At 41.4% G+C, this 21,852-nt stretch overlaps 1 protein-coding gene across 4 annotated transcripts in view; it reads right to left on the bottom strand.

Annotated features, from left to right (window-relative positions):
• The window catches only part of TRAPPC10 (trafficking protein particle complex subunit 10), a 64,178-nt gene that overhangs the window by 21,144 nt on the left and 21,182 nt on the right, over positions 1 to 21,852 (bottom strand). For 3 of the 4 annotated variants that reach the window (XM_084843866.1, XM_084843868.1, XM_084843867.1), the window contains exons 2-10: positions 17,751 to 17,832; positions 16,815 to 16,950; positions 16,241 to 16,437; positions 12,396 to 12,591; positions 11,714 to 11,825; positions 11,224 to 11,471; positions 7,396 to 7,542; positions 4,593 to 4,707; positions 2,289 to 2,365 (exon numbers count right to left, since the gene is read on the bottom strand). In XM_084843866.1, the coding sequence (XP_084699992.1) occupies positions 2,289 to 2,365; positions 4,593 to 4,707; positions 7,396 to 7,542; positions 11,224 to 11,471; positions 11,714 to 11,825; positions 12,396 to 12,591; positions 16,241 to 16,437; positions 16,815 to 16,950; positions 17,751 to 17,832 (1,310 nt within the window). Of the gene's footprint in view, positions 1 to 2,288; positions 2,366 to 4,592; positions 4,708 to 7,395; positions 7,543 to 11,223; positions 11,472 to 11,713; positions 11,826 to 12,395; positions 12,592 to 14,863; positions 15,004 to 16,240; positions 16,438 to 16,814; positions 16,951 to 17,750; positions 17,833 to 21,852 lie in introns of those variants that run through there. The other variant, XM_084843869.1, reaches the window with a different exon arrangement.

The following is a 21,852-nucleotide window of genomic DNA, read 5'->3' as shown; positions in this document are numbered from 1 at the left end:
GGACTGGGCAGGCTTTTTTAGGTGTTTGCTGGCAAAGGCTAATCTGGCCTGTCTGTTCTTGAACGTTACCAGTGGTTTGCACCTTGTTGTGAAGCCTCTGTAGTTACATTCATAAAGCCGTCTCTTGACTGTAGATGTTGACAATGACATGCCTACCTCCTCAAGAGCGTTCTTGACCTGGCTAGATGTTGTGAAAGGGTTCCTCTTCACCATGAGCAGAATTCTGCAGTCATCCACTTTAGTTGTCTTCCGTGGTCTTCCAGGCCTTTTGCTGTTGCTGAGCTTGCCAGTTAATGCCTTCTTTTTCAGGATGTTCCAAACTGTTGTGTTGGCCACTCCCAATGTTTTTGCTATCTCTCTGATAGGTTTATTTTGTTTTCTCAGCCTAATGATGGCCTCGTTCACTCGCGTGGACACCTCTTTGGACCTCATGTTGGGAGTTTCAGTGAACAGCTACCAAATGCAAATGTAACACTCAGAACCACCTCCAAGCCTTTTATCTGCTTGATTGGTCACGGGGCACCCAGGAAACAGGCCACACCTGGCCATGCAGCTGCTTGTCAGCCATTTGTTCCATTACTTATGAGCCACCAACGATGGGGGGGGGAGTGTATGCCACTGGCTGTCCTTCCAGAATGGTTAGTGCCCCACTTTTGTCTAACCCTTTGAATTACAGCTGAAAGTCCTGACTTCACTCCCATGTAGGTGTGTTTCCTTTCAACGTCAATGTGGTGGTGTACAGAGGCCAACTGCCAAAACAATTATCCTTGTTCCAATATTTCTGGCCCTGACTATAATTAGGGAGCAATCCTATGGCTGCTAGTCAGTGGCTAGATGGCCACAGGATATCTGGTTTTCCAGGAACTGACCTCAGAGCCCACGCTCCGAGGTCAGTTCCCAGAGAAATGACCTTCCCCCACTTCTGCACTGCCTCGCAGGCAGTGAAGAAAAGCCCCATGCACTCGCAAGAGAAGAGCGGAGCGGCCAAAATGGAGTGTTCCCGGGAGCATTCCAGGGTGGGCGGAAATGCCTGTATGACACATCCAATGCGTCTAACGGCAGCCTCCTCCCCCACTCAGCCCTCCCACAGCTAGACAGCCGCAATCGGCTGTGTAGATGAAAATGTAGGGCAGGAGAAGCATGGAGGGAACAATCTTCTTTGTGCTTCTCCTGCCCTGCATTGGATAAGTGGTCGCCTCTGAGTTTGGAAGCGGCCGCCTATCTGCATAGGATTGCGCCCTAAGTTACTTGATTTTCCCAGTTAAAAAAAATACTTTTATTGATATCAAACATTACAAACATTTAACATTTAGCAATTCATAACTAACTGTAAGCATGATGGAAATCATTAGTATCATTCATTTTCATTAGGCACATATTGTGAATCACCCAGAGAGCTTTCATATAGAAACGAAACCAAATAAATAGATCATTATTTCTTGAAAAAGAGTTTGATAGTTCTTCGATTTGTTTGTGGTAGTTTAAGTTATCCCAATCAATTTTTGTGAGCTGTAGGCAGAGGTATATTGTCTTTGTTCTGATTAGAGTGGTTGATGAATTCATGCCGAATTCCATAGAAACTATCCTTATTATTTTATTTTATTTATTTATTTATTGCATTTATACCCCGCCTTTCTCCCTCTCGCAAGGAACTCAAGGCGGCTTACATTATCCTCCTCCTCACCGTTGTATCCTCACAACAACAACCCTGTGAGGTAGGTTGGGCTGAGAGTCTGTGACTGGCCCAAAGTCACCCAGTGAGCTTCCATGGCCAAGTGGGGACTAGAACCCGGATCTCCCGGCTCCCAGTCCGTCACTCTCACCACTACACTACACTGGCTCTCCTTAGTTTGGCAAACTCTTATTGTCTATACTCTTATTGCTCTAACTTATTTAGTGAGTTTTTCCATTAATTATTTATTTGAAAGCTTATTTGAACTGTAATCAATTTATAAATTAAATATAAATAATTAACTACAGAACCAAACTAGGGTTATGTCCACAATTCAGTTACACCTTTAGTATTTTAGAGCTGCTTTGGTTAATATTTTTAGTTGGGATATTTCATTAAGTTCCAAATGTTACAGTCCTTCTATTCAACATGCCAAAAAGACTGAACCATTGGTTCAATAATCATGCTATTTCTCAAACTCGCTCACAATGCATACCCAAGTATTCTGCTACAAATATTGTGATTTGACGAATATACCAAATATGAATATGAATATATATATATATATATATATCTTAGTTAGCTTCTACACGTTGCATATATGTGACATACTTACTAAGTAGTGCTTTTCAAAAGCTTCTACAGACGATAAGGCCTCTTTGAGTTTCTTATAAGGAGACTGTGCTGTATTGGCTTGAAAAATAAAATAGGACAGACATAATAAGATTCCTGCTTAAAAAGACACCACAAATGTATACAAGAACACAGTGACCTGGTTCACATGATCACCACAGCCCAACATACCTTGTGGTGCATGCTAGTGCGTGCCAGGCTTGTCATGTCATCCAAAACCAGGCAGCCAGGGCTGTGCAAAGGTCAAACAACCTTCACATAACCCTAGAACCCTTGTTTAACCTTCACACAACCCCTACGATCCAGATGCAGATTGTGGCTTGAATATTCATAACGGCCACCAGCACGTGACTTATTTGATCGTGTGACCTGGCCCAAACACTGCACTAGGTCTTCAACACTAAATTTAAAAGATCACTCAGAGTAATCCTATCTCCACCCCCACCAACTGGTTGCTGATGGTTGCAATGAGGGAGGATGTAGCAGATGGCCCTATGCAGCTCTCCACTTGCGGAGAGCTTTCCAACCACATAGGCACCACAGGGGACTTCACTGCAGCAGAGCCCCCTTCACAGAAAAGAAGCCACCCCTCCTCCCCCTCCATAGAGAATGGAACAAGAAAGGGGGGTCTCTCCCTTTCCACTGGCTTCTGCAGAAAGCAGCAGTAGCAGCATGGGCAAACACTTCCCCAAACCCTCTGCATGTGCCACAGAATGTGGTGAAGAGTGGAGCCAGTGGCAGCCACAAATAAAGGCTTGGTTGTAATCAAACCAAGCCAAAATTTGGGGACCACAGGTAAGGTCAACATTCACCTTTTTCTCTAGCGTGCTTGTCTCCCTTCTCTTCCACTGCTTCCTCCATTTTCCCATTCCACTCCCCTTTCAGAATTGCCCTCCCCTTTCTAATCCTGGCATCATTCTTTTTATAAGTAGCTTCTCCCCCTGCACGCTTCCCATTTACTCTTCTTTAGTTTCTTGTTCTTTTTAAAATTATTTCACACATCCTTTTTTATTCCAAACCTCTCTTCCTCCCTCTATTCGCTTTTCTTCCCCACTCAGTATTTTTTCTCTTCCTTTTCGCCCCACTCCTTCAGTTTGTAAATGTTATTTCTGCTCCCCATTTCTTACTTTTGTTCACCTTCTTTTCTCAAATAGCTTTTCCTGGAAGCAGGCCTTAATTTGAGCCAAAGCTTCCAACCACACAGCTCCAGAACCCCTTTCCATGCTAGGGCTTAGCTTTGAAAGATATACAGTAGTTGTAGTAGGAGTAAGTAATAGTAAGGGCGGGGGGAATTATGAGCTCAGATACAAGTCAGGGTTCCAGGTAGCCTGAGCTCTAGTATCACAGTTGAGCACTGGAAGGAAGACACAAGGTGGTGTGTGGAGAGTTCAAAGAAGTATAGAATGTACCAACAAGTAAAAAGATCCCTCTTCTCACTGCTATGTTCATGTTTTGGTGTTTCTAAGGTTCTGCCAAGAAAATGTCATTGGCTCCAAAAGTTCTGCAAAAATGTACACCTGCCTAAGAAGTGTTTAAGGAGTATGGTGGCTTTTTAAGTATGCGTATATACTTAGAACCTTTTAAGACAGGGTGCCATTTAATATTATTTTTCCACACTATTAGGCCAGCCCCAGAAGACATCAGTGACAGCTTTATTACATTTTACTCAACAGAAAGTAGCAATGCTGGGAAACGTATATATGATTAAACTCTAATTCAAACTTTGAATTTTCCCAATTCTGTACATCTAGCTGACATCAAAATTCTGTGAGTACAGAAATTTAGTTGCTAACATTACCAGAAACACAGTTCGCCTCTTCAAGATTTCCTTTGAGAATAAAGATCTTCAATCTTTTCATTTTACAGCCAGAATTTTTTGTTTTAAAATAACAGTGTCATTTTAAAACAAAAGCAGCTGTATGCAGATGCCCAAGGTGGCACATTAGTACATCAAATACATATTGAGAAATTAAAATTCCTAACATTAAAACATTATTTGATTATAGCTGCTCACCTTTTTCCTCACTGCAACGACTATGAGACTGCCTGCTATGTTCAACAATTGTCCCACTTAGCTGCATTAGGGATAACATGGCAATATTGATCCTCTTTCAATACAAAAGTTTTCAGTAGAAAATGGTATCTGAATGCAGATTAGCTTTGGCAAATACTAATCCTACCAAAATTGTCCACCAGAAGTGTGATAGGTTATGAAACTCACTCCCAAAGTCGAACATTTACTTGATAAGCAACAACTTCATAGTTTCATAAAAAGTTATGTAAATACCTGTTTCAGGGCGTTCAGCTCCAAGTCCTGCAAGAAGATCAACTGTTCTATTAAGATCTTCTGAATTGGGCCCTTTTTCAGACACAAGTCCACATAGGTAACCCAGGGACTTCAACTACAGGGGAAAAAATCAAGTGATAGCATTGCATTTTATGGCAAAATGAAAACAGCACTTAGGATTTTAACTCCCATCTAACACAAGCTTTGTGGCATCTTAAAGACCAACACATTTCAGAGTGCCACAGGAATTTTTCCTGCAACAGATTAACAGAGGTAACTATCTGAAATTTGCCAACCAAAAATGCAGAACTCTATCCTATCACCTTTGCCCTGACACAGGACCCTCTCTTTCCAAATAAATGTCAGCAACTTATAAGAGTTGGATCTTATAAGAAATATGAAAGAAACTTTGAAATTAATTCATTTAAAATTAATTACACACGCACACAATTTTAGAGAAAACTTGCAACACTCTTGTCATACTCTCAAGAGAATGCTCTATATAGCTCAGCATTTTGTCTGCAAATAGTAGCTAATTTAATGGTTCAAGGTAGTTCATAAGAACGGCATGATGGAATAATCCTTCTCAGTCATTCAAGAGGTACAGAATCTCTGAAAATGGAATGGAAACAGGGCTGTCTGTTGAATTAAGTTTTCTTGGTCCTCATCAACTAGGAATCATTAAAACGTATCTCAACATAAGGACAAAACCTGTTTAATAAATATGGAGAGCTTTTAATTAAAATATCCCATTTGTTGGTGAAAACATCAACTTGAAATTGCACGAACCAAGCTTTATATAGTATACAAGAGGGATAGCCAACAGTAAGGCTCCTGCACCTTTCACAATTGTTTAGATTAGGGAATTATGGCAGGTGCAATTCATTATCTCACAGTGTGGCAAAGCTTTGGCAACTTTCACCTGCCAAAATTCCCTCATCTATGAAATGTACAAGAGCCCTATTGCTGAAAACTTGGTCACCCCAGCACTATTATCTTCTCTCTTGTACCTGCAGTCTATGTGCAAGGTTTTAGTTTTATAACATGAACTGTGAAGGATGAGTAACAAGATGTAAGATAACACGGGGATGTTGAATGGGAGCACACTGAAAGGTGAATCCAGAATACACCTTCACAGATGGCTTTTGTCAGTAAAAAAAAAAAAAAGTATTATAGCTCCTGCTTTTGGGGGGCATCCCCATGGACAGAAGCAAACTGTGCTACAGCTACCATTCACCTACTGGGAGTCAAAATGGGTCTTGACTGAAGCAACTTCCCTCAGGAGAATATTTATTAGAACTCTCCCAGAACAGATAGGAGATATCATAATTAGAACAAATGCCTCCAATGTACATACATGCACCATACGTGGGTAAAAATTGCGTTATATATTTAGTGCAAGACCGTGGAAGGGTCCTGGGATGGTTGGGGACTTCAATCAAAAGGTACAGTGCTAGTACTTAAATTTGCATAGTACAGTCAGATCCCTCAGTATAGATGCAAGTGATGACAACAGCTAGACAGACAGACATATTGGGGCTTTGAAATATGAAGCAACAAAGTCATACACATGTATAGTTTACTCCCAAAATATACTAAAAGGGTCAAAGTGTTAACTTGCTCATAAAGAAACTGAACAAGCAAATAGCTCAGGCTAGCACTGTTGATAATCACTACGAGGGAACAAATCCCTATTCATTTAAGATGAAAAGACTTACTTCAGAGGTTAAGAGGAGGACACTGTGTACCTGTCAAGTATATTTTCCTGTCCCCACAAACGGTCAAGCATAGATGTTACAAAGGAAGCCAATTAAATGGACTATACTGTGCAGTTCTAAATCACTCTAAGTTGTGCTATTACAACCAGGCAGTCTGAAGAGTTGCTTTCTTATGTCAGAAAGTGCACATCTATGACCACAGAGCAAGTCTGAGACATAACAGAGCTCTTTCATGAAGTGTGTGCCTGATTACTGCAAACTATAACCGGCATCAAGACTTCGAGTTCAAGCAGAAATCATTCAGCTCTGCTAACAGAGATCATTCTGACTGAAAACACCAGCACAGAATTAGAGGCCCCATACATTATAAAGCCATTGCTCTACCACTGAGCTGTGGTCCCTCCCCCATGATGAGGGAATTGCACTGCTTTGGTACCAGAATACACATGTTTTACCTGGATACACAAGGAGCTTCCTTGTCTCTATATAGATATTTAAAGTTGTGTATGGAAAGAGGATGGGATTGTGCTTGCCACCCCACTTGCTTCTGGCATCTGTGCATTGAACCATTATGCATAGAACCCAACTGCATGTTCTGTATGTCACACTACGAGGGTGTTGAGATTGCACAGATGGATCTTGCACACACAGATGGATCCTGTACACATGTATGCAAATATGAACACATGATGTGGGAAACAGAGTATTGTATCGAGGGGTGGGGCGGGCAAGCAAGATAGCAATCACTTCATCACAGATAGCCATGAAAATCTACATAGGGGTTTTTGTGTGCTTGTCAGGGTGCTTATGGAGAAAACAGGTTGCCAGCTGGACAGATGAAAGAAGAGAGTACAATAGTGAATTAGCTGGGAACATAGCCAGTCAAATGTATCCTGATACAATAGCGTCTGACAAAAAATGGAGTATACTGTCCTTCCAACCCTTTGGCTGTTCCTTTGGAAGCAGATCATCAGCATCATATTGCAAAGAGCTACCTCCTAGTTAAAAGAAAATTATCTTATGACTAAAAACTATGGAATTTTCCCCACTCACAGCCTTATGACACATACACACTCTTTACTTACCTTTTCAGTGGCATAACTCCATAAGCCAACTGTGTGGGAAACATTAGCATCAATTTGAGACCGATCACAGCAACCTTCTATTCTCTGCAAAACCTCCAGGCAGCTCAAGAAGACCCAACAGTCCAAAGCACCAGGAGGAACAGAGACCTTAAGATCAAAACAGTAAAGACATCGCTCAGATATGAAGCTTATTCTAACAGAACATAATTTGGCAAAAAATCTCATGATTAATATTAAAAAGTATTTAGAAGAGCTTGCATGGAACACAAAGCAAATTCTTGATACTTACTCCAAATATCAAGATGTTCATTTGCAAATTAAAAAAGAGAGACTATACTATAATGAGCTCCTTTCAATATAAACTGAGTATAAAGTTAACATAAATAAATCAACTTCACATTTTAAAAAGAAGTTGGAAAGGATCTAAGTTTATTCCCCACTCCTCCAAAAAAGTACAACCTCTGAAAAGACAAGACAAAACCTGAAAACAAACTAGCCATTGGCATATGGCCAAACAATAGCTAGAATATAAGGTCACTAAGCAGAAGGCAGGTCTCTGAAAGTCTGCTAAGTTCCTGAAACAAAAAGGACACTGGGCAACCATAAAACAAGAAGCAAAGACACCTAGTTAAACAGGAACCAACAATGAGCAAAAAAAGTTGCTTATGAAAAAATGTACTAGACACATATCACACATAATATGTAGATCTAGGGGATGGTCTCAGTAGGAATATTGTCTTGTCTCTGACCTCATGCTGCTCTTCAGAAACATTTGAATCACCTTCAAAACTCAGTGCAAGATCAGGAACAAATTCCCCTCTCAAGCTCCATGGTCAGAAGGCCAGGTGCTGCATTTCTAAGGTTTTAAGAGTACCTCCAAAGTACAATGAAACATGGAAGAACCCACTCCTTCCAAACTTGGTAATTTATTTATTTATTTGACTTGTACCCTGCCTTTCTACTAAAAATGGCACTCAAGGCATCTTACAATCATTAATAAAACTTGATGAAAACAATAAAACAATGAATACGTTAAACACAATTGAAAACAATTAAAAACACAACAACAACAGAGTTGTGGGTTTGGGAATACTCTCTGGCTTGTGGTGCACTTTTGAGGCCCTTTGAGCACATCCAAAACACAGTGGGCGGGTTCGCACATCACACTCTCCCACCCTGCAAATAAGCCACAGTGGGTTGGTTATTCATGGAACAACCCACAGTACACCTGACAGACCATCAGGCTTGCTGTGGGCTGTACTTCCCCCTCAGTCCTCCACCCAGCTGCATCATGTATCCCAGGCACTTTGCAGCAAAACCCATCTTGTCTCCCACTCCCTGCTCTGACCACTACCCCTTTTTGTTCCCTGGCTTTTCTCCCCTCTGACTCAAAAAAACGCGACTAGGGTCTCTCTGATTGCTACCCCTTTTTGTTCACTGCCCTTTTTTTCCCAGTGCCTTAAAAATGCACAATCGGGGTCGCCTTTTTTTCATCAGTTTTTCAGGTGCACAAGTGCACGCTTACAGCTGTCCTATATGTGGAGCCTTGCCTGGTCAATTTCCTTGTCTGTTTCAGCTGTCAAAGGGAGCCACCTGGAGAGTAGGTAACATATAAGGAAATTGACGAATTGAGGTTACATATTGGCTAATTTGTGTTCAGTTACAAAAGACTGGGGGAGAAATAACACTAATGGAAAGGAGGGACTGGGTGCCGCATTTAAGAAGCACTGAAAATGGGAGGGGGGCCGCAAAGGAGTAAGTGCACCAAAAGAGGGGGACAACATCTCCATTTTAAGCGTTGGACTGACATTTCTCAGTGTCCTCCACCTTTTCAAAATTTTCCCAGCTCTCCAGCTACTCCAAAAAGGGGAGATATTAACTCCCTACCCCCTTTTCACAGCTCCTTTTCAGAGCACTTAACTGCTGTGGTTACTGCGGTTCCCTGACAGTTTAGAAAAAGCACTCAGAAATGTATGCGAATTTAATGGCTGGAAAATAAATGGAGAAATTTGTGCAAATTTAAGGGCTGCTAAGTAAATGGAAGGGAAATCTTCACACCTGCATAAACTGTTCTGTTACTGCAGGTGTGCAAATTTCCCTTCCATTTACTCACCAGCCCTTACATTTTTGAGGCAATGAAATTAAAAAATGCCAGGGCACAAGTGACGGTCCTTCCAAAGTGCCATTTTGGCACCTTGGAAGGACAATCACTGGCAAGATCAGAAAAAGTGAGCAGCACAGGCTTTTCTGCTGCTCTTGCTAAGCGGCTCTGTAGCCGACTGCCACAACACACGATAAAATCAGTCTCCCAGATTCAGATGACATGACAACCCATCGTGGGTGAAAGTAACCCTAAACAAGCCATGGGTTTTTGACATGGGTTCATCCCGAAAAATAAGCCACCACACAGAAAGCACTCCAGGTTCAGACGACATGACAACCAACCATGGCTGGCTGTCCGTGATGGGTTTTAAACCTCTGCATAGATCTATGTATTTACTTGCTCTTACAAGAAAAAGAATTTTTTGTTTAGGAAACATTTTGGGTGAGATGTGAAAGATCTAACTATGAAATATCAAGCTTATGTCATATAATACCATCACATAAAGTTTCTGAACGATATCACACGTACAACTTCAATCTAAGAGACATGCCGCTGTAGACAGTATGTGTGCCTATTTCATACTTGTGCAGTGTTGATCACAAGATAAAAAGGTTAAACTGTACTAAGTAGTGAAAGCAACACATACAGAACTTGAGTTACAACCTCACCTTGCATCTTTTTTCACTTCTGATCACCTCATCCGAAAATGGATAAACTGGAAAGTCCCAGAAAAGCACAACCATGCTTGTGGACAGATGCATGTGGATAGAAAATGTCTAGTGATGGAAGTAGCTTCCAACTGTGATGAAAGTGAAGTATGAATGGGTTGGCAGTGGTGTAGAAATGAATCTCCCATTTGGAGAAACCCTGAGTCCATCCTCTAGTGGTCCATATTATTCCAGCGTTTGGGCTGGGTTTGGAATGAGCTTATTCCACTCCCACTCTTCCTTCTTTCACCTAATGTTACCAGGGAGTGGGTGAGAAGCCAGCTCACGGTAGAAGATTCCATTAGGCAATGCTTTACAACATCGTAGGCATCAGGAGCCCTGGGAAAACATAGTTTCCCTATTTTCTGGCATTCAGAACATGCATTCTGTCAGGCTCCCAATGGCATTATCAGGAGCATGGCAAGACAAACTATGAAATGAGTGCAAGAAGGAAGATGCATTTTTATTTTAAGACAAATATTTATAAGCTCATTCCACATCCTGCCCTGGAGTGGAATAAGTTCACATGTGAGATAGGTGAAGCTGGGGGAAGACAGCTTGCAACCTAACTGCCCAGTTTCTTGACTATGAGATTACCAGTATGGTGCGCTGTCATGTCGTGCAACCCCCTGCCCATGGTTTAATCCACAGTGCAGCTGTGGTGCGTGTGGGGTACATGCAGCCGCCGTTTTGAATATGCAACCCCTGCTCGGGGGGGGGGGTGTTGTTGTACACACCTGGCAAGTGCAGGTTACGCAAGGGAACAACCCTCGCATAACCCACAGTCCGTTTAGGTTAATGCAAAGGTTGTTTTAACACTTGCTGGGTTCACATGACATGACACCCCCCCCCCCCCCAAGCAGGGGTTGTGGGTTAAATCACTCACGAAAAGCGGCAGCATGTCATCCAAACCCAGTCTAAGTGATCTTTTAGCTCACCTCTAATCCAGAGCAAATGATAACCAATTTGGTTAGGAAGCTTAAGCATTATTCACTCAGTTAATTAAATTACACTCACTTCAAGGAGCTTTAGCTCTTGCACACAGTTGTGGAGAAGTTCTAGCGCTCGCTGAGATACCTCCCATGGCCTCTGAAGAAAGATCAGCAATGTGCATTGGCGAGAGAAGAGGTAACTGCGGAGGTCTAACAGAGTGGCTTCCTGGTTCTGAATCAGTTCTCTTTTCTCCATGTCTATTGGTTTACGAAGAACCAACCCATTCCAGCTTCGCACTGGCTGACAGAAAAAAGTCAACCAATTTGCCCCATCTATAAGCAAACACAAAAGTAACTTCATATGCCACATTAAACACCTGAGCTGAACAGAGCATATAATTCTGTGTTAAGGCTTTCTGTTGGGGTCTACCTTTTATTGGGGGGCAATAAATAGTTTCTACCATCAAATGGACAGTACCTAGCCCTTTGATTGCTCTAGTTAAATTCTGCAAAGCAAAGATCAGTGGATCTGCTCGTAGAGATGCACAGTTGCACTTTCTGATTTAATTACTTACCACCAGCACCAAAGTTGACAACATACTGGGAGAAAAGGGCATCCAGCTCATCATATTGCACCAAGGCATCTTCAAATTGCTGCAGCATTTCAAAGACAAAGGCCAGTTCTTCCTTTTAACATATAAACAAAAATGTGTGTTAATATTTGTGCTGTCAGACTTCTGATACAAAGTTATTAACTTGTAGTTACAAGTAGGACCTGCAACAAGATGTTCCAGTATGGAATTCTCCTGTCCAGGATACTTGTACATGCATGGTGTCAAGGACCAGCACCCGGAGAATTGAGAACACTATTATATATATCACTTTAAAAATTACAACAAAATATGTACTTGAACTCTTCCCCCTTACCACTACAGACTACTCTTAGGAAATCAAGGGCCAATTTTTCAGAAGTGTCTTCTCAAAAACCCATTCATCTGGCTAGTACAAAGTGGGTGCTAGCTTGCATCTCTAGATCCCATTTCTATAACGACTCTGCCAGACACCTCCCTTGACTTCAGCATGTGAGTACAGTTGACCATTGAAACAGGAGCTTCTACTTATAGTTTTAGCTCACCAAGACTTTTAAGGGGAAAAGTTCCTAATATAAAAGTTCTGTTCTGTGTGAGTAGCAAAGTAAATAATCAACTTTAAAGATCTATTTTTAAAAGTTATTTTCCACATACTGCAATACCATACCTGGACCATAAAATATTCACAAAAACTCCATCCTGGTTCCGTTCTCTTCTCTCTCAAAGTTCTCATGTCATCCTCAAATTTGCCTAGGTTTTTGGTAAAGGACATGAGAAGCAGCGTCCTCAGTTTTGTCAAGAAAGCATTCCAGGACTCCTGAGAGCGGGAAGAGTCTTTCAAAGGGTCAGACAGTACTACACATCTGTAATGACATGAATGAATATTTAGGTCAAAAATGCACAAATCAAATGGGACACTGGACTTACTAGGAGGTTCCCTTCTCAGCAAGCAGCAGAGCAGGCAAGGAGCCAACAAATGACATCCCATCTGGAGGAGAAACCTCCTAGTTTCCAAACACAGCTTCAGTAGTAAGTGTTTGTATAGGTAAAATGCTTTGATAAACGATAACCTCACAAAACACTCAAATGTAACAAAAAAAGAAAGCGCACTTGGAAAAGGATAGGTCAGGATAGATTCCTCAGAGATCCCTAACTAATACCTAGATTGAGGGGAGATGCATGAGAACTTGACCTTGCCCTCCCTCCTGAAACATCTCTAGCAAGATAAGCTGGCCTCTTTTCCTACTTGGTTTACAGAAGGGAACCTCATGGTAAATCCAACTTCTCATTCTGATTAAGACAACAAGAGATCATGCACCAGTGTCCAAAAGCAGTGCCTAAGGCCATGTTGCCAAGACTCCATTCTTTCCTTCCTTACTGCAAAAGGGGAAAGGGAAGAGTTGTTGCCAGCCAAGCAGGAGCTCTGCTGATATTAACAATCCCTCCCCTGCCTGTATAGGAACATTAACACAAGGAGAAATGCTACTACCAATAACAAAAAAAAACTGACTATGATCATGGACCAGAATTCAGGAAAGAGAAAGACCCCACTTTCCACTAGAAAGCAGAGTCCTGTGGATAGGACATTTGCTGGCTCAGCCTTCTTCCAGAGGAGGGGTTAAACCTTTGCTGCCTCTTCTGTTTCTGTCTAAACATGAATGTGTGTTTGGAAAATTTTGTGAAAGTAGTCCAACTGAAAGAAAGCCAACAGACTACTGCTTATTTCAAAATATTCTGAAATACCACGCTTTGCCTTCTTATTTACAACATGAGTTACAAAGGTCGGGGGGGGGGTTCAACCACCAAATGATTTATAAATATGAGTTTAATGGGGCTTCAGTTTTGTTAATCATTGGTCACAATCTAAGCAACAACATGAGCTTGCTGGATATAATCACAATTGCTATAATCACTGCAAGTTAAGCAAACATTTTGTCCAATAGTTACTTTTAAGGTAAGACAAGCTGTCTCCACCTGATTTTCCCAGATACCTCACTTCTTCTATAGCCCCTTGTACCACATCCCAGGTCCTTCCATTCTCAGAGAGGCTTTTGCATAGCACAAGGGTGAGGAACTCCCTTTGCATACCTCAGCAAGTGCATGCCACCCTGTTATGTTTTACCTATCTTCTCAACTAAAGTAGTATATCCAAAATGATCAGGGGGCTGGAGCAGCTCCACTATGAGGAAAGGTTGCAATATTTGAGACAACTTAGTTAAGAAAAGAGGCGAGGGGGGACGGACAGACATGATACAGGTATATAAAATTATGCATGGTGTGGAAGAAGTGGATAAAACTAGAACCTGGGGTCATGCAATGAAGCTGAATAATGGGAGATTCAAGACTGATGGTGATTGTAACTAACTTAAGATAGCTTTAAAATGGCATATTCATGGAGAATAAGGCTATCAGTGGCTACTAGTCATAATGGCTATATACTACCTCCAGGATCAGAAACAACATGCCTCTGAATACCAGCCACTGGGGAATAACAGTGGGAGAGGACTATTGCCCTTATGAACTGCTTGTTGGCTTTCCATAGGTATGTGGTTGCAACCATGGGAAACAGGATGGTGGACTCAAAAGGCCTTTGGTCTTATGTTCTTATGTCCAGGTTTTTAGACATCTCTGTGCAAATACTTGCATACTGTAGCTTTATAGCATAGAAATTACATTTGTGTTCCACGATCAAGGACTATTTCCTTGATCTTTCTTCTTAAAGAAGCAACAGATGGACATGAAGATCTACCAGATGGTATATAGCCCATTGTTCTTCAAAATAGTGGTCTGTAGGTAAGATATAAAATTTTCTTCTCACCACTCTTTGGAAATAATGGTTTGTTGACCTATTATAGACAGTATTGTTTAGAAGAGACTTCCCAGAGAAATATCACTTCTTCCCAAGGGTTGCCACACAAATACAGAATTTATCAATAGAACACCCTTAGTTACCTAGGACCTCCTATGGTGTCTTCATAAATTATGATGCTTACATGCACTAAACAAACTATGAAGTTGTCAATATGCAGTGTGCCATAATACATTGGCCTGCCAATAACTGGCAATTTAAATACATAAAAATGCTCAGATTCATGCCTTTAGCTTCAGAGGACTAATCTGTCATTCATTCCTTACACAGAAATGAAGACACATCCACAGAAGTTCTTGTGGTTCACTATCCAAAATAGAGCCATGGAAATATTTGTTTGCCTTCAGATAGTTAAGAAATATCATCAAATATTTAAGCAGTTCGCCTAATAGTCTTCTCTCCTCCATCCACTTCTTTGTACCCTTCATTAAAACAGACATAGTCATCATGCCAGTTACAAGAATGCATTCCAGTGAAAGCATTTTCAGAATTTAGATGTAATCCAATATAGGAGCAAGAAAAGCATATGAATTCTCACACGCACAGAAACAAGTTAATCCAAAATTAGTGAGCTTAAAAGCCAGTGTTTACATCTCCCCATGAAATGTGATCCATGTTATCCAAATACAGTATCCTCTCCCAGCTCCATTTTATCATTGCTTTTTTTTTTTTTTTTAAAGTTAGGGCTCAAGAAGACCTAAAAAGGCATCGCCAGCATTTGGTCCCCCATCATCACTGCTTTGTGCCCTTAGCAAACTGTACTTTGAGGGTTACAATATCTGGTAATCCATAATTCATAAGGAGCTGAAACACAACTCCAAAGTTCCATTTTACCAGACAAACTGCTGACAGAGAACCTCCTTCCGTGACTCCCACACTGGAAGTAGTAATACCTGCACTCCAACCCTTTCTTCCTCAGTTCTTTCTGGTTCTCTCTCAGTTCTATTCCCTATCTCCCTAACTTCAGAGCTGCTGCCCATATTTCCACAGGGAAAGCATTTACATTCTCCTTAATTAGATCTGTGTCCCCCTAGCACTTATCGTCGTCCTCATGTATGCAACTTTCTTTATATCTCTGTAATAAATGTGTATTTGATTTTTCTAATATTTGGCTCCTGTCTCATAGCTAATTTCCTATTTCAAGAAAAGAGCCCAGGTTCAAGGTCTAGCACTTGTTTTCCCCACACAGGCATTCCAATTTATACCACTGTGTGCTGTGACTCTAGGTTTGAGACCACTGGCATGTATTACTCAGGTACATGTACACTACTGCACACGTGTTGATGAGGACACACAGTAACGGTGTATTCGGACAACAGAGATTCAGAACAACAGAAGGTACAAGGCAATGCCACAGCAATACCAATTCAGAAGCTACTTACAGCATGTAATATTATGCAGCAGCTCTATTACAGGGCTTTCCATTTTGTACAGCTGAGATCAGAGCTAATTGTTCCCATAAGCAAAGACACTGAAACAAACTTCTTTCCCCCTCTACTTTTTGGCATGAGAATATTCATACCTTAGAATGCTAATGTCTTAAACAGAGAAACATCAGAAGTTACTGTACTTTTGAAGACAACAATGGTGTGTCTGGCACTGGATACCATCAATTACATTTTGCAGTACCAGAAAAACCTTACCTGTCACTCTGCTTGTTACAGAAGTCATTTCTTATTTTATCTACTATAGATGTTCGGGGAAGGATATTAGTTTTGTTTTTTTTCTTGGCATCACACTCTACCACCACAATTAACCAATCCATAGAGCTGTGAACTTTCAGAACGTTCTGCCATTTGGTGATGTCATCTTTTACTGTAGCTTTGTATACTTCTGTGTCCTAAGGGTATAAGTGATGAATCACAAGATCAAATTTACTAGGTAAATAAGCTTGAAAGGCTTTTTCTGCTACATCAGGAGAAAAAAAATTGTTCAAATCTATTAAGCTGAATTAGTGATGAGACTAGTATTTTCACTTGGGAGATCTCACTTCAGAAGATTTTTCAAGCAAAGTATTTACTCTTAGGAGTCTATCCCACATGTGCACCGTAATGCTTAATTTGCTAACTACATGAGGCATGATTTTGGTTACTCCTTGGTTTAATGCCTTTCCCCACAATATAGAAATGACAGGATGCAAGGCCAATTGCAAGTTATCTTTGGCCACCACTGTATCTAATTGTCGTTTTAATGCTTTGAACGCACACCAATACTTACACAGCATTCTGTCCAATAAATATGGAGAAAAGGAAACGTCAGAAGAGCTTTGTTCCCTTCTTTAGGCAGTAGTTCTTCTTTAAATTGTACAAAGTTAGATTCTAGATGAATCATCTTAGGAGCACGTCCATAAGACCTGAATAATATTTAGAACACTTAAATTAGTTGATACATACATACCAAAGCTAAAAGAACAGAAGGCATGCAGAACAAATGTTAATAAAAATTAAAATGGCAAAGATACTCAATTTGGAAATCCAGATGTAGTCACACAATGTATAAAAAGTTTACATAAATTTCATACACACTTGTTCTCTCTTACAAAAAACCAACCTGAACTGAAAAGTGTTTAGTAGAAGACAAAACATTCTCTCTCTTGTTTAGCCCAAAACTTAGGAACAATTTGCAAGTTTATATGATTCATTTCAAATCATTTCAGTTCTTCTATTATTTTAACACACAATATATTCTTAAATAACAAGATGTTATGGTGATGGCATCCAAAGACTATTAGCCAGAATTCATTTTAGTTCTACTCATCTGTTTTAAGGGCAACAGGGCAGAATGACAGGAGAAAGAGCTCTCCACTGCTTGCTACTCACAGCTGATGAAACTTGTAATGTCTATTCATTGAGTAGTATCCAATAGGGGCTGTGCACAGGCAGCCAGCCCCGCTGGCCCCAGTCCATGCACGGCCACAATATAGCACTTCCAGGACCAAATGCCAACATGAGCAAAAATCCTCATTTCTAGAAGGGACGCAACATGCCCCTTCCAGAAATGAGCGTTTTTGCTCATGTTAGGGCTTGCCCCCTTTTGGATGCTATATCCCTAGTTAGCTTCTAAACTCATCTCAGCTCTTGTCCAGAGATTGCTAAAGCACATCAATACACAAACTCCTTGCCCAATAGATATAATGAAAAGATGTGGTACTACCTCCTCCATTCCATGGGCTCTCTTGGGAGCTGCTGAGAAAGTGTGGGATACAGAGAACTGAAGAGATTCTGATCACCAGCACCTAAGAGACAAAAATATCATATTCTGAACATTGTTCTTGTCAAAATCATAAAGATGATTAAATTCAAATTATTAAATATTTTTATGACCTGAAATAGCCAGCAGCAAGTACAGTTCTGTACAAGCATTTAAAGGCAAGTATATACATGTTATGTAAGTAAATGAAACTTGGAAAGGAACCTCTTTTCCAACAAATAAGAATGTAAGCCTAATCACAAGGAGCAACCAAATGCACAAGACCAATACTGTCTCCTACTGATCCTTAGATTGACTGCTGTCACAAATGAATTATTGCTACTGAGAAATGCCAGCCTACAAAGACAGGAGCAATTGCTGAAAATATCAAATTATACTGTATACCTGTTTCCGCAGCAATTATGAATGAGGTATGCTCCATCCTCTGGCCTTAGACCAGCTTTTTCCAACCTGGTGCTCTCCAGATGTTAGACTACAACTCCCACCATCCCCAGCCAGCATGGCAGTTGGGGAAGGTTGCTTAGACCAAGCTCCCAGTCATTATTTTAGATACAGAGGCTAAAATGGGTATGCAACCTGGTGCCCTCCAGATGTTTTGGACTACAATACCCATAACCCCCCCTTCATGGATCACTGCCTTGTTGTGGTGAAGGGGCTTGCGTAACTCAGTGAAGTCATAAGCTATGCCGTGCAGGGCCACTCAAGACGGACAGGTCATGGCAGAGAGTTCTGTCAAAATGTGGTCCACTGGAGAAGGAAATGGCAACCCACTCCAGTATTCTTGTCAAGAAAACCCCATGGAACATATCACAAGGCTAAAAGATATGATGCTGGAAGATGAGTCCCTCAGGTCGGAAGGTGTCCAATATACCACTGGGGAAGAGCAGAGGGTATTTCCAAGTAGCGCCAGAAAGAGTGAAGTGGCTGGGCCAAAGCCAAAAGGACACTCAGCTGTGGATGTGTCTGGTGGTGAAAAGAAAATCCAATGCTGTAAAGAACAATATTGTTTAGGAACCTGGAATGTCACATCATTGAATCAAGGTAAGCTGGAGGTGGTCAAACATGAGATGGCAAGATTGAACATCGACATCTTGGGAATCAGCGAACTAAAATGGATAGGCATGGGTGAATTTAATTCAGGTGACCATCATATCTACTACTGTGGGCAAGAATCCCATAGAAGAAATGGAGTAGCACTCATAGTCAACAAAAGGGTGGGAAAAGCAGTACTGGGGTACAATCTTAAAAACTATAGAATGATCTCAGTACGAATCCAAGACAAACCATTCAATATCACAGTAATTCAAGTCTATGCCCCAACCACTGATGCCGAAGAAGCTGAGGTTGATCGGTTCTATGAAGACCTACAACACCTTCTAGAACTAACACCAAAAAAAGATGTCCTCTTCATCATAGGGGATTGGAATGCTAAAATAGGAAGTCAAGAAATCACCGGGAAATAGGCAGGCATGGCCTTGGTGTACAAAATGAAGCAGGACAAAAGCTAATAGAGTTTTGCCAAGAGAACACGCTGATCATAGCAAACACTCTTTTCCAACAGCACAAGAGACGACTCTACACATGGACATCACTAGATGGTCAATATCGAAATCAGATTGATTATGTCCTTTGCAGCCAAAGATGGAGAAGCTCTATACAGTCAGTAAAAACAAGACCTGGAGCTGACTGTGGCTCAGATCATGAGCTTCTTGTTGCACAATTTCGGCTTAAATTGAAGAACATAGGGAAAACCACTTAACCATTCAGGTATGACCTAAATCATATCCCTTATGAATATACAGTGGAGGTGAGGAATAGATTTCAGGGATTAGACCTGATAGACAGAGTGCCTGAGGAACTATGGACGGAGGTCCGTAACATTGTTCAGGAGGCAGCAACTCAATCCATCCCAAAGAAAAAGAAATGCAAGAAAGCCAAGTGGCTTTCTGATGAGGCTTTACGAGTAGCTGAGGAAAGAAGGGAAGCAAAAAGCAAGGGAGAAAGGGGAAGATATATCCAACTGAATGCAGAGTTCCAGAGAATAGCAAGGAGAGACAAGAAGGCCTTCTTAAATGAATAATGCAAAGAAATCGAGGAAAACAACAGAATGGGAAAGACTAGAGATCTCGTCAAGAAAATCGGAGATCTCAAGGGAATGTATTGTGCAAAGACGGGCATGATGAAGGACAAAGAAGGCAGGGACCTCACAGAAGCAGATGAGATTAAGAAGAGTTGGAAAGAATACACAGAAGAACTATACAGGAAGATCTGAATGTCCCTGATAGCCATGATAGTGCGGTCACTGAACTTGAGCCAGACATCCTCGAGAGTGAAGTCAAGTGGGCCTTAGGAAGCATTAGTAACAACAAAGCTAGCGGAGATGACAGTATTCCAGCTGAGCTATTTAAAATCCTAAATGATGATGCTGTTAAAGTGCTGCATTCAATATGCCAACAAATTTGGAACACTCAACAATGGCCGCAAGACTGGAAAAGATCAGTTTACATTCCAATTCCAAAGAAGGGCAATGCCAAAGAGTGTTCAAACTACCGCACAATTGCGCTCATTTCACATGCCAGCAAGGTGATGCTCAAAATCCTACAAGCTAGGCTTCAGCAGTATGTGAACCGAGAACTACTGGAAGTACAAGCTGGGTTTCAAAGAGGCAGAGGAACTAGAGATCAAATCGCCAACTTTTGCTGGATCATGGAGAAAGCAAGAGAATTCCAGAAAAACGTCTATTTCTGCTTCATTGACTATGCTAAAGCCTTTGATTGTCTGGATCACAACAAACTATGGCAAATTCTGAAAGTGATGGGAGTACCAGACCACCTTACCTGTCTCCTGAAAAACCTGTACGAGGATCAAGAAGCAACAGTAAGAACCAGACATGGAACAACCGATTGGTTCAAAATTGGGAAAGGAGTACGACAAGGCTGTATACTGTCGCCCTGCTTATTTAACTTATATGCAGAGTACATCATGAGAAACGCCGGGTTGGATGAATCACAGGTTGGAATTAAGATTGCTGGGAAAATTATCAACAACCTCCGATATGCAGACGATACCACCCTAATGGCAGAAAGTGAAGAGGATCTAAGGAGCCTCTTGTTGAGGGTGAAAGTGGAGAATGCAAAAGCTGGTTTGAAACTCAACATTAAAAAAATGAAGATCATGGCATCTGGTCCCATCACTTCCTGGCATATAGAAGGGGAAGAAATGGAAGCAGTGACAGATTTTACTTTCTTGGGCTCCAAGATCACTGCAGACGGTGACTGTAGCCATGAAATTAAAAGACGCTTGCTCCTTGGGAGGAAAGTTATGGCAAACCTAGACAGCATAGTAAGAAGCGGAGCACCTTGCCGACAAAGGTCCGTCTAATCAAAGCTATGGTTTTCCCAGTAGTAATGTATGGCTGTGAGAGCTGGACTATAAGGAAGGCTAAGCGCCGAAAAATTGATGCTTTCGAACTGTGGTGCTGGAGAAGACTCTTACGAGTCCCCTGGACTGCAAGGAGGTCAAATCAGTCCATCCTAAAGGAAATCAACCCTGAGTGCTCATTGGAAGGACAGATACTGAAGCTCCAATATTTTGGCCACCTAATGCGAAGAGAAAACTCTCTGGAAAAGACCCTGATGCTGGGAAAGACTGCAAAAGGAGAAGGGGACGGCAGAGGATGAGATGGCTAGATAGCATCACCGATGCAATGAATATGAACTTGAGCACACTCCAGGAGAGAGCGCAGGACTGGAAGGCCTGGCGTTTACGGTCCATGGGGTCATGAAGAGTCGGACACGACTGAACGACTGAACAACAACCCATAACCCCTGACCATTGGTAATAATTGCTGGGCTGATGGGAGTTGTGTTCCAAACATCTGGAGGGCACCAGGTTGTCTATCCCTGGGCTAAAATGTCTCTCTCTTATTGACAAAGAGGTGATTTTCACAAATGTAAGGTATTTGGCAACTACTTTAAATTCATTCACACAATGCCTCTCTCTCAAATGATAAAGTGACCTGGTTCACGTGATTAAACAACCCACA

The sequence above is a fragment of the Heloderma suspectum genome, chromosome 3, assembly GCF_057233095.1.
Source record: "Heloderma suspectum isolate Gila_16-S chromosome 3, 16-S_ref, whole genome shotgun sequence".
Lineage (NCBI taxonomy): Eukaryota > Metazoa > Chordata > Lepidosauria > Squamata > Helodermatidae > Heloderma > Heloderma suspectum.
This window is presented reverse-complemented; position numbering and strand designations above follow the sequence as displayed.